This window comes from Malaya genurostris, chromosome 3 (genome assembly GCF_030247185.1).
Source record: "Malaya genurostris strain Urasoe2022 chromosome 3, Malgen_1.1, whole genome shotgun sequence".
Classification (NCBI taxonomy): domain Eukaryota; kingdom Metazoa; phylum Arthropoda; class Insecta; order Diptera; family Culicidae; genus Malaya; species Malaya genurostris.
The window spans coordinates 73,443,536-73,456,604 of record NC_080572.1 but is presented as its reverse complement, the minus strand read 5'-3'; the positions used below and the strand labels follow the sequence as shown (position 1 = coordinate 73,456,604).

General features: G+C 37.1%; 2 protein-coding genes across 4 annotated transcripts; one reads left to right on the top strand and one right to left on the bottom strand.

Annotated features, from left to right (window-relative positions):
• Positions 1 to 1,855: 1,855 nt before the first annotated feature.
• LOC131439551 (NF-kappa-B-repressing factor-like) lies at positions 1,856 to 3,054 on the top strand. Of its 2 annotated transcripts, XM_058610703.1 has the most exons (3): positions 1,856 to 2,097; positions 2,160 to 2,772; positions 2,837 to 3,054. In XM_058610703.1, the coding sequence occupies exons 2-3, from the start codon at positions 2,207 to 2,209 to the stop codon at positions 3,003 to 3,005; spliced, it is 735 nt and encodes a 244-aa protein (XP_058466686.1). In that variant the 5' UTR covers positions 1,856 to 2,097; positions 2,160 to 2,206; the 3' UTR covers positions 3,006 to 3,054. The 2 variants fall into 2 exon arrangements, with proteins under 2 accessions (XP_058466686.1, XP_058466685.1); XM_058610702.1 differs by having other exon boundaries at positions 1,856 to 2,772.
• LOC131439552 (uncharacterized) lies at positions 3,023 to 4,337 on the bottom strand. 2 transcript variants are annotated; one of them, XM_058610705.1, is made up of 4 exons: positions 4,235 to 4,337; positions 3,990 to 4,170; positions 3,810 to 3,942; positions 3,023 to 3,752 (listed from the first exon to the last, which is right to left on the bottom strand). In XM_058610705.1, exons 1-4 carry the CDS (start codon positions 4,259 to 4,261, stop codon positions 3,023 to 3,025), a joined length of 1,071 nt encoding a protein of 356 aa, XP_058466688.1. In that variant the 5' UTR covers positions 4,262 to 4,337. The 2 variants fall into 2 exon arrangements, with proteins under 2 accessions (XP_058466688.1, XP_058466687.1); XM_058610704.1 differs by having other exon boundaries at positions 3,023 to 3,740; positions 3,810 to 4,170.
• Between the last annotated feature and the right edge of the window lie 8,732 nt (positions 4,338 to 13,069).

Below are 13,069 nucleotides of genomic sequence, written 5' to 3'. Positions count from 1 at the left end.
AAATTGTTTTTTTTTTGTATGGTAACGTTACTTGACAGTCTATTCGGTATATTGTAAAATCGGGACTGACCACAAGGGAAATAGACAATAAGATTACCCAAAACGCCGGTTTATCGTTTTCTAAGCAATAAGAGACAAGGGAACGGAACAATAATTTATCCTCGAAATACCATTTCTGTGGACGTAGAGGTATGGTTCCGATTTTTTCGGGAAGATTCAGGTTGATGCGGTTGATGCAAATGTTGCAGAATTGTCCTCCGATGACGGCCCGAATGAAGCGCTACGATCGGACCTATATCGTGCTCAATTGATGCGGTAATCGGATCGATGATCAGACCGATGTGGGTCGACAATATCCACCGAAAACCAATGAACTACTCATTACACACTAAACTTCATTCGGTAATTATTTAATCTTTTGACGAGTTTAGAACTGCCGAACTACCGAACATTTTCATTTTACTGGCTGATCACTATTTCATATAACTGAATCGAAAATGTGTAGTGCTGACATGCACCTAAATGCAAAACTGTTGGTCATCATTTCAAAACGCCATATCAGAAAGTGAAAATTTCTTTTGTTTTGCTTTCGAATTCTAATGTAGTAAACTCCTGATTGTTAGAGTGCCAAAAATCTAGTGATCCAAAAACCAAAGATCAGTGGAGAGAAAAATCGAAGATCTGGCAACGTGAAATACATAACAAAAAATTCTAGCACCGCTTGCATTTGTATTTGTGTGTGAGTGACTTTTTTCAATGTATGAGTTTATTTGCAGCCATTTGACACCGGTATGTTAGCCATTTGAAAGTACACCTATTACGTTGAGCCCTCGCATTTCGGGCCCCAAGCACTGTGATGTTTTGATAATCATCGTGACTATCAAATTGTTAAAATTACATCCACTTGATGCCCCAAAACACTATCTGCTGTATTCTAGGTAAATTGACAAGCTATTGTGAGAGAATCAACCCAAAAATTTCTAATTTTCGTGCAATAAACAAAAAAACATAAAACGATTGCATTAGTGATTGTTTGTATACGTTGCAATCAGCTGATTTTGAAGTCAGCAATCAGTAATCAGCTGAGTCAAATGTACATTCATTCTAACTATCTGGATTGCTTCATTATGCGCCTATACAATGCAGACTAATCATTTTCCGAATCCAGAAAAGAATTTATTTATTTGAATTCAAATTCGGATTCGAGGAAACTTTGGTGGTATCTTTTTATTTATTATGGAAGCAAATATAACCATAGCAACATTAATTAAAGTTGCCAGAAAGGAATATTTATGGTGACTTGGCCTTGTCGAGGGTTGATAGAAGGATGGACTAGAATGTTTTGTGAACCAAACATTGGCGATATATTTGTATGGAACTTAGGCGTATTATTATTTGTATTTGTTCATACCATACAATAAAACCACACTGATGTCAAAAGTTAATTTCTTCGAACCCAATATAAATATAACTCTAGTCTGTTGTTGTTGTTGTCGTTTATTAGCGGCTTTCACCACGTTTGGGTCGTTCACCGCACAACTCTAGTCTATTATTCTCTATAAAACAAGTAATTTGACCCCTTTTAGAATCAGGAAAAGAAATTGTGGTTTATTATAGTTTGATTATATTCCATCGAAATCGAACCAAAGAACCAAAATTTTCGGCTTTAAGCCAATTATATGCAGATGACAATCGTGCCACCAATTTTGATTTTGAACGATTAGTTGACAACGTCGGCTCGAAATGAGTAAAACTAATATTGAAATTGTGCTATTTTGTATTGAAAGTGTTCATAGATCTTATTCATTTTATTACTGAAGATGTGAGCCGATATTTAAAGTTTTAATTGAAAACAAAATAAAAGAAGCACATTACACAGTTTAAACGGTAGCGATCGAGAGCACAGTTGATATCTTTATCATCTTTATCAAACATCCTAAAATTTTACTATATTTATTGTAACGAATGTGCTATGAAACGGAAGTATTCTGCCGATGTTAATTGGAGACGAGAGATGGTCCAAAAATTTCATAATGCATGGATAGAAAGTGATAATCCTGGAAAGTATACTAATCTATCTGAACAAATCCATAACTCGTATGGAAATTTCGTAAAAGCTGGTGAATTTGAATTAAATGTTGATACTGATATTGATCCAGCACTTACAAGGAGAGATATTCAAAGATTGAACAATGTGATAGCATACATGTACAATGATGGGAAGATTTCGCTGAAGCTAACATTCGAACAAGCCGGTTTACTTTTGGAAACTAATTACGATGAAAAGGAAAGATTATTCCGTTTCCTGATAAACGATCGGGAAATTTGTCAGGCTGAAGGGGATCATCAAACAGCTCACACGAAGGCACGAGACAAGCTGGTGGAAATTTTGCAATACTACTGTTGGACAGTGAAAAGATTGAAAGAATATCACACTCGAAGAGATGTGTTCCGAAAATTACCTAACAAAGAGTCTAAAACTGAATGTTTTAAAAATCAACGGCTAGACGAAGGCAACATTGGATTTCGAATGCTGCAAAAACAAGGCTGGAGTGGTGGATCTCTGGGAAGCGCTAATGATGGAATATTAGAACCAATTGGGTTTCAAAAAAAAGATAACAAAGCCGGTCTAGGAGCAGACGGAAGTAGTCCTCAGAAAATTCCTATAGAAGCGTTCATGCTGGCTATAAAACAGTACGCTGGTGGTAATGCGCTATACGATTTGGTGTTTAGCCCGCAGTTTTCCAAACATCAGGTTATCAAATTGAAAGAGTGAGATATAAATTTTATCCTAAATTGTACATATATTTTTAACTATTCAGTATTTTCATTTCAGTCTTGCATCTTCTTTGAAGCTATTTCCGCAAATGATCGGAAAAAAGAAGCAACTGGTAATTAGTAAGAAATTAACGTTGCACGCGATCAAGGAAGGCGTCTTAAAGGGTCACTCGGATTTATGTGCCAAGTATGCTGTTATACCACCACGTTGTCGTTATTCAAAATAAAACAAGAAATGTTTTGTTCAAAAGCGTTCCGATTTTGTTTCTGCCATTGCTGCTGCCTTTAACCAGTCAAATTCTATTAGCTCGACCAAATGAGCTGCAGCTTCCTTGAGTTGCTGATTATTTGTGTTGATCATGTTTTTGACGATTGCTTTGGGAATTAGATGAGCAATCATCGATTTAATTTGGAATTCCGGTGCTGCTTTGATCAGCATTATTGCCAAGCTGACGGCCACCGTCAGTACATCTTCCGAATTGACCGGACTTAAACAATCGACCACACTCCGCAGACGATTTTCGTCATCTAAAACAAATCGAATCCCGCTCGGTTCTAGACAAATGTTGTATACAAAAGTCAGAGACATCCGTTTCAGTAGTCTTCCCTCGGGCATTTGGAACAGTTGTATTGCATGAAGTAAATTATTAGCCAAGATGAGGCCGTCTGCTTCTGTGGCTAAATGAGCTCTTCCTTCTGGGAAGGCAGCCAGATTCGTTAAAATGCCACAAAGTGATGCAACAAACTTGTAATCTTCGCTCTCAGCTGAAAGTAGCACATTACTGTTGCTTTGTCGAATCACAAAACTACTGAGAACGCAGTTAGCCATCCCCAGAAACTCCTTCAGGCTTTCGGTTCCTATAAGTGCCTTAACGCTTTCATGCTGTTTGCAGGTTTTCCACAGCATCGCTCCCATTATTGAACCAATCCAAGAAACCGACTCGGACTGCCTGACTACCTGGCTAAAAAGATGACTACACTCAGATTCATCCGTATTTTGTTCTGAAGAATTTATCAATAGCTTGACTTACTCTCGCGTTTCCGTGAGATTCGTTTGAAGTTTGAATATTTTCTCATTTTGTGATTTCAATAAATATTCGGAGTTTTTCTTGTACGCTCTCAAACTTTCTAGTTCTTCATTACGCGTGTTTACTTCTAAAAATACTGATATTTGCATAAGCTTGTGGTGGTCATAATAACATGTACCTAACCAATTTTGGATGTGGCAAGTCGAATTGCCTTTTCAAGTGAGTCACAGAGAACAACAGTACTGGATTCTAACTGGTGGATGGCCACATTAAGATTTGCTGTTTTACACGGACCAATTTCAAAAAAAGACAGTGCTTTGCTCAATTTCGTAACGTTGAAATTAAACTCGGTAATCGCATCTTCCTGAATAGAAAACAGTTTGTAATGATAGATCTCTAGAGATAATAGAGAAATGAAATGACTTTACTATTAGCTCTAAATCGATTCCAGCCATAATTTATGTCTATAGTTTAAGTCCAACGTTCGTTTGAATTATTTTTTTAATTATTTAAAAATTTACTCAATGCAGCATGTGCGAAGAAAAACAATGTCGGCTTAAATCTCTTTCAGCCAGAGATGCCAGGTGAAAATTTCAATTATCTGCAGGCAGGGTTTAAAAAGCAAGCATGCTTTGCTGGCAGCAATTTCTCTATTAATACCATGTTCACATTAGCGCTTATATCACTTGATATACCGAGATGATATGCATATCACGTGGGAGTGTTCACATATGATCGAAATGATATCGTTTGACAATCGAATTGTCATATTGAATGTTCCCATTAGGAGTAAGATCAATAATATTGCTTTTCTCTCCTACAATTCAATCAATAATTGGAGTCTTGCAATTAATGGTTTCCGAACCCCAGTATTTGTTGAAAAATTTAAAATTATGATGATTGTTTATTGTCACTCTCAAAGTGACGTTCATAAATGAATACGTTCAATGTCATTATCCGTGTTGCTAGTAGCGATTTTTGACAACTCGACATGATATCGTACATGATATCCCGGATATCATGCCAAAATGGTGATACGCGTTGACATAAAATTGTATGGGATATCAAGTGATATCGCACATGATATCATCGAATATCAAATTTATCTGTATATCACTTGATATCAGCGCTAATGTGAACATACTATAAGTATGACACACAAAACGCGCAAAACAGATTTGGTGACCAAAAAAAAAAGGTCACGGCAATTTCAAAAGTCTGTAAATTTGAATTTAAATTTAAAAAGATTTTCTTTGATATCACTATTCTGTTTGAAAGTCGAAAGTTTCGGGTATCATTTCATGCAAATAGTTGACTGATAAACGTGGAAACCGCTTGGTAATTAATAGAAGAGAAAGTAAACAAAGAGAAACTGCCACTGGCTTATACCAAAGACATCATATTAACAAGATATCCAGCTCTCACATTTCCCGAACAAATTATTGGCAACATCCTTTTTTGTGAGCATGTCGCCCTCAGGTGAGTCCGCATCGAATCTCATACATAGAAGTAGGGGAGAGAAATGTCAAATTCGTGCGCGCCAAAATAGCAGGGCTGCGCACCCATACAATTGACATGATATGTTGAATGTGATGCCGTGCGATGGCGTTGTTGAACTGAAGATTGATTTCGCTCCAAGCTGACAGGGTCTGCTTATACGCCCTTTTGAAAAATTAACCGAGAATAGTCACTATTTATATTTGACTAAATACACGGACGCAGAAAAGCTATTGAAATCCATAAGAAACACTTATGACATAATAATTTCATAAATCATACCTATACAGTTCGTGAGGTAGACTTATGATTATATATATATATATATATATATATATATATATATATATATATATATATATATATATATATATATATATATATATATATATATATATATATATATATATATATATATATATATATATATATTTAAATTTTCCATAACACGGAATTTATCAGTAAAAAAAGTACCCACCTATCTACAAAAACAAATATTCATTTGTTCTGAATAGAAAACGATTTCCAATTTCGTGAATAGCAAACACCTCGATAACTGATGAATCGATAGCTTCTGTTATATTACCAACAAACATTGTATCAAGTCATTCAGTAGCTTCATACGCTAAAAAATTGTCGTTATATTCTCCTAATTTCCAATTTCTACATATTGCGTTCACTGCGTACGTTTTTTAGAAATTGTTCCAGTTCCAAAGAATATATTTGTAAACGAGTCCCGATTAACAAGAGCTACCGATTTCTGGATGTTATTTTCCTCCACAAACGCAATATTTTCTCAATGAGGTTTCTATGCCCGGTGAAAAATGAATGGCGACCCTAGTAGAAAATGAGTGGCCAATATATTTCCGGATGAAAACAAAACAATATGTTAGAGCGATTCACACGTGTCATCAAGCGACTATCACCGGTATGGAACGGTCACGGAAAACTGTAAGCAATTCTTATGGAGGCACCCAAAGTCAAGTTTACGGAACATTTTGACATCGGGCACTTGAGTAATATCCGGCTAGAAATATTATTAAATTAATCTTGACGTCGACCGAAGTTGATTAATCGTCTGAATCGTGTTTTATGCATGCATTTATTGATGACTACAAACAAAGACATCATATTAACAAGATACCCAGCTCTCACATTTCCCGAACAAATTATTGACAACATCATTTTTTGCGAACATGGCGCCCTCAGGCGTGCCCGCATCGAATCTCGTACATAGAAATAGGGGAGAGAAATGTCGAACACGTGCGCGCCAAAATAGCAGCACTGCGCACCCATACAATTGACATAATATGTTGAATGTGATGCCTTGCGATGGCGTTGCTGAACTGAAGATTGATTTCTCTCCAAGCTGACAGGGTCTGATGAGAGACTATATACATGTTTTTGATAGGGTAACGTGGCTAGGGATGTGGCTCGCCTGAGGGCGCCATGTTCGCAAAAAAGGATGTTGCCAATGGTAATAAAAGATGATGAGCAAGAAGTATTCCACAACGAAGTAAAACTGAAGTAAAATAAATTATGAAAAGTTTTGACAACATGGGTCCGCCATGTAACTGTTTTTTAAACATGCAATAAAACACAAACGGTTCATCCGATTTCAAAAAATTTTTTTTCATATTAAAGTACAATCCTTCCGGTTAATTGTGGAATATAATTTCTTTCAAATGCCTGCCTCGGCTGACCTTGCAGTACGCCATACGGTCGGACCAGTTTTTAGTACATTTTCGATTGTATGCAGCTTTATTTCAGCTATGGCTGCACGAATGTTGTCCTTCAAGGCTTGAATTGTCTCTGGCTTGTCCACATAACATTTATCTTTGACAGCCCCCCAAAGATAATAGTCTAACGGCGTCAATGCACAGCTCCCAGGCGGCCAAACGACATCCGAATTTCGACTGATAATTCGATCTTCGAAGACTGTGCGCAGAAGATCGATCGTAGCGTGTGAGGCACGAAGCGCCGTCTTGTTGGAGCCAAATGGTGTCCAAGTCTTCCTCTACAAGTAACGGGAAGAATCAATCGCTAATCATGGTGCGGTAGCGCTCGCCATTGACCGTGGCGGCGGCTCCTGTCTCATTTTCGAAGAAAAATGCCCAATGATGCCGCCAGACCAAAATGCGCACCAAACCGTCACTCTCTGAGGATGCATCGGCTTCTCTATGATAACGTGCTTTTCCGTCCCCCAGATGCGACAATTTTGTTTATTAACATACCCGCCGAGATGAAAATGTGCCTCATCCGAGAAGATGATTTTTTGAAAAAAACGGCGTCTTCTTCAAGCTGATTGCAAGCCCAGTTGGCGAAGCGGATAATACTAAATTTCTGTGAAATCTCATTAAGAACGCACCCCGACGAAACAAAAGTACTGCCAACACTGTGAATAAAATGTAAATAGATATATATACATACGGAATAAACGATAGAGGAGCTCTTTGCAGTCCTGCTCGCTAACGTATAACACGTATTTTATATCCTACCAAAGTATTTTATTTCCTACAAAAGTACTGCCAACACTGTGAATAAAATGTAAATAGATATACAAGGTGAGATGAAAAAACTGCAACAAAGTAAAACGCCATAATTTTTTCATTTTTTTTTTAAATTTTATTGAATGAAAGCAAAAAATGTCGGAAATAACATCAAATTTGAGAATCGGTTTAGATTTGTTCGAATTGGCCACCTTTGGCACGAACTATGGCCTTCAAACGGCCAATGAAACCATCACACGCTGCCCGAAAGTGGCTCTGCGGTATTTTGTCCCATTCTCGGCGAAGCGCTTGCTTGAGATGATCGACACTTTGGTATTTTTTAGTGCCAACCTTGCTTTCCAAAATACCCCAGGCACAATAGTCCAACGGATTGGCATCCGGAGATTTTGGTGGCCATTGTGCGGTGGAAATGAAGCGAGGAACCTCATTTCTTAACCATTCTTGGGTGGCGCGTGCTGAGTGCGATGGTGCTGAGTCCTGTTGGAATGTCCAAGGTCTGCGGCCGAAATGTTTGCGTGCCCAGGGCTTCAGAACTCCCTCCAAAATATTTTCGCGATAGATTTGCGCATTTATTTTGACCCCACGGTCGATGAATACGAGCGGCGAGCGACCATCGGCTGTTATGGCGGCCCACACCATCACCATGGCCGGTTTTTGAGTTCTGGTGGCCAACCGAAGTTGCAAATTTTCAGCTGACCTCTCTGGCAAGTAAACACGATCATTTTGTTTGTTTACAAACTGCTGGATAACGAATGGTTTCTCATCGGAGAAAACCAAATTCGGCAGTTCACCACTTTCGGCCAAGCGAAGCAACTCTTTAGCTTTTTCGAGTCTAACTTTTTTTTGCGCATCAGTAAGATCTTGCACTTTTTGGAACTTCAATGGCTTTAGTCCAAGCTCATTTTTCAATATTTGCCGAATGGCATATTGCGATATGTTCAGCTCACGAGCCATTTTTCGGCCACTGCGACGCGGATTTCGTTCAATTCGCTTCTTCACTTTTCGAACCATTTCTGCCGATGTTGCTGTTTTTTTTCGTCCACTTCCTTGACGTCGGGCTACGCTACCAGTATCACGGTAACGAGCGATGGTACGAGACACAAAAGATTTATTCACTTTTAAATGCTGGAGGGCTCTAACGATAGCCACTTGTGGTTTTCCAGCCAAATGCAAAGCAATCACACTATCACACTTGAATTCCATCACAAATAACTTTTTTTCTGAAAAATTCCCACCAAAATGCTTTTGTGCGCTTGTAAATAATATAATGAGCTGTCACTAGAATAAATCTGACAGCTGTGGGACGAGCGGTTTAGAAATGACAGCAGTCTGAAGTTGGTTGCAGTTTTTTCATCTCACCTTGTAAATACATACGGAATAAACGATAGAGGAGCTCTTTGCAGTCCTGCTCGCTAACGTATAACACGTATTTTATTTCCTACCAAAGTGAATATTTAACAATGGCGACGAGGAGAACCAAGTGAGTTGTGTGCATCATGGAAATTCGGCTGGAGGATCCACATTTTGTAAGGAGGAAAACTTGGCTGCAGCAGAAGGATCCACATTTTGCAAGGAGGAACGATGGTGTAGAAGCAGGAGGTCTCATAAATTTCGAGGAGGGACAGTGATAAAGCGGTAAAAAGTTGTTGCGTTACCATGTACTGAGGATAACTGTGACCGGATTATTCCGAAGACGTTTGAGTAGGAAGCCATTTTGAAAATGTTAAGATGTTAATAAGAAATAATTGTCTTGTAAAGTTGATTAATTGTCGCTGTTATATCACGGGTGGTCGCCGAGGGGTGATGAATTTATTTTTGGAGCATATTATTTGCTAATGTTAATTGCCAAGAAAAACAGAGTATTAGTACTTTAGCATCCTATTATATGTATTTGCCCGTTCATTGTTCTGATCAATGTCGTGAACTCTACTACCAATAAGATGGATCCTACGTAATAAAAAGTTTATGATTCAGGTTCAATATTTGTAAAAATGTTTAGTGTGCTTGACTATTTTTTCGATCACTGTCGTTATGTTTCAATTAGTGTTGTAGCGACGACACGACCTGCCACTCGTCTATCAAAACTGTATCGTAAATTTAACTACCCCTCAGTAACTGGAAATGTCAAATCGGAAACGTTAGTGAATTTTTTTAAACTGGCAGCACAAGTTGATTTATTTATTGATTTTGAATAACAGTCACTAAAACCTTGGTTACTGCATATCGAAGGCAAGATGAATGTAAACAAAATAAATTCCAGACGGTTATTATATTACGGAACATTTTAATGGATTTACCTGACTCGAGCGGAATGTAAAAAATTTGGAGTATGAGTTATGTCATTTATAAAGCCAAGTTCAAAATTCAGGTCTTGACTTGAAACCGTTGTGTGAGAAAGAAGACATGGAAATGACCGACAACGAGCTGAGTGAGGCTTGTGCTCTGCGGTACCTGCATAACGTACGGTAAAATGATTTCTTTGTGGAATTCCACTAGTAATCCTCGAATAGTGGCCAACAAGGAGAAATACTGTTTCCACTGCTGCGCAATCAACCGACACAAAACAATTTTGACACCGGCATATTACACCAAATCCTACTGCCCAGAAAAGCTAGCAGTGGAAGTGTACGGATGAATCGCTGGAAGTAGATCATTGTCCTCGTTCGTTGGTTTTATCCATAGTTTCGATTAAATTCCGAAAATGCATTTCTGCTAAATTTGGACAAAGTTTAACACTAATATTCCACCGCTTTCAAAACATGTTTATTTGTTTTGGGGTTCCTTGGTAACCAGTACATAGCAACTTAAACAGTGTTGCTCGAGAAGATTATTTTTATCATTTACAAGGGGTCGCTAGATTTGTGGTAACTGGCGGTGAATCGTTAGCGAACAGTTTTAATGCTGATTTTTCTTCTGAGTGCCTGGTCGTGTCGTCGGTTGTAGTGTTTCCGATTAATGTCGAGATCATTTTAGCATAGAGTCAGCACAAAAATAAAAGGAATTCATTCGTATGGAAAGTTATAGATGCATTTATTGAATTATGGTAGAATTGTGTAATACAATTTTTTGCAATAATTTTTGCATTCGTATAAAATCATGTATTCAATCAATTAGTATGGATTATTTTATACAATTTTTTCACATTGTTCAAATTAAAGACATGTTCGAATATTTGCAATAACTGTTGTATTCGTGTTGAAACAAGGATTTATAGATTTATAATCTGATAGACAATCAACTGAAGGGTTGAGGAGTTGTTGTATATAAGAAATTCTTTACAGTGTATTCTCATTAAGAACGCACCCCGACGAAACAAATAAAAGTACTGCCAACACTGTGAATAAAATGTAAATAGATATATATACATACGGAATAAACGATAGAGCAGGGATGTCAGGTTCACAGATTTTGAGTTTTCTGCACAGATTTTAAAACTGACACAGATTTTTGAAAATGATCACAGATTTTCACAGATTCTTGAATAAATCACAGATTTTCACAGATTTTGGAAATCGAGTACAGCTTAGCACCAAAAAGTTACAGCGTGTTGGTAGTGAGACCTTTTTTTTTTTTGCACCAAATTTGATTTTGAACTGCTATTGGGGTACGGAAAACCGTCACAGATTTTCACAGACAGGTTTTGGATTTGACCACAGATTTTTGAAAAAATGACCTGGCATCTCTGCCGATAGAGGAGTTCTTTGCAGTCCTGCTTGCTGACGTATAACACTTATTTTATTTCCTACCAAAGTGAATATTTAACACTTCCATGTCGTAAAAGGCGACAATTGCAGGAGTTTCTTTTTTCTTTCAGTTATCAGATATTTTCAATGTTTCACTTCTGATTACTCTATTTTACTAAATTATCTCTTCATTCAATCTATCAATTTTCGTCTAGCTTCGGAGAAAAGTTTTATTTGGAATGTTTCCTTCTTCCATGTTAGTGATTATCTTTCAGGATTATAAATTGAATGATAAAAATCAACTATTGCTCAAATCCGTTGATATTACAAAGTTAACAAGTTAAGTTGATATTAGTATTTCAAACAATATATTAATATTTTTCTCGGTAGCCGGCTGCCCAGATCAACCAATTAATAATTTTAATAAATAAATAAAATAATAAATCGGAAATAATAAAGAATTAAGACGCGTGTGAAATCTGTTGACCTTTATTTGGTGATTTAAAATGATTTTATAACAACTGTTTAGAATATGTCGATGCAATTAATCAACTATTTTGTCTTAATCCTATTAACTTGTTTATTTTGTATCACGTAATCATTTATAAAAAATAGGGATAATAATAGTTTTACTCTTAACGCGGTAGTATTGCAAATTTTGCAAATATAGGATATTGTTGAAACGTTCACTCGGGAAGTCAGTGAGTTTAGTGGTGCATTCGAGCATCTTGAAACCGGAACATACTGAGTCGCGATCGAATAATACCAATACTGAAATTTTTACTAACAAATATCCTTCTCCCGTGACACTTGTGGAGTGCGCAGTAGAGATGGTCGGGTATAGAAATTCTTATACCCGAACCCGACCCGTACCCGAGTGATCAGCAAAAAAAATTACCCGTACCCGACCCGTACCCGATTAAAAATTTAAAAAATTACCCGTACCCGACCCGTACCCGATCAATAATACAAAAAAATTACCCGTACCCGACCCGTACCCGAAAAAAAATAAAAAATTTTACCCGTACCCGACCCGTACCCGATTAAAAATTACCTGTACCCGTACCCGACCCGAACGAGTAGTAAAAATTTTGCCAAAATTCAGTATGGAAAAAATAAAGTGTTTTAGATATCGAGCCGTATCAGGCTCTAGTTGGTAAGAAAAATACATTAAAATGCTTGTTTACTTTTAAACATATAAATACAATGTGAAGCATGAATAATGTAATGTAACTTTTTTTTAATCATGCAAACCATTTTCGTTCAGCGGAAGGATACAACTAAGTTTCTGTCAAATCAGAAGTGACATTGAGGTTACCAATGTCGAAATAACCGCTAGTTCAAAAATAAATGTTAGATGGCGGACCCTGTAGATTTTCAATGTCTTTGGTACTTTATACTAATTTACAAATATGAACAAAAGGGAGTAATATCAACTCAAATTTTTCGAAAAGTATATTCACCCAAAATGTCGTAATACCCGTTGTATTCAATTTTGGGTAGGTATAGTTTTTACGAAACAGTGCGACTTTTGATCCAATTCTTTAGAACCACAAGTAAGCGTGCTCATTAT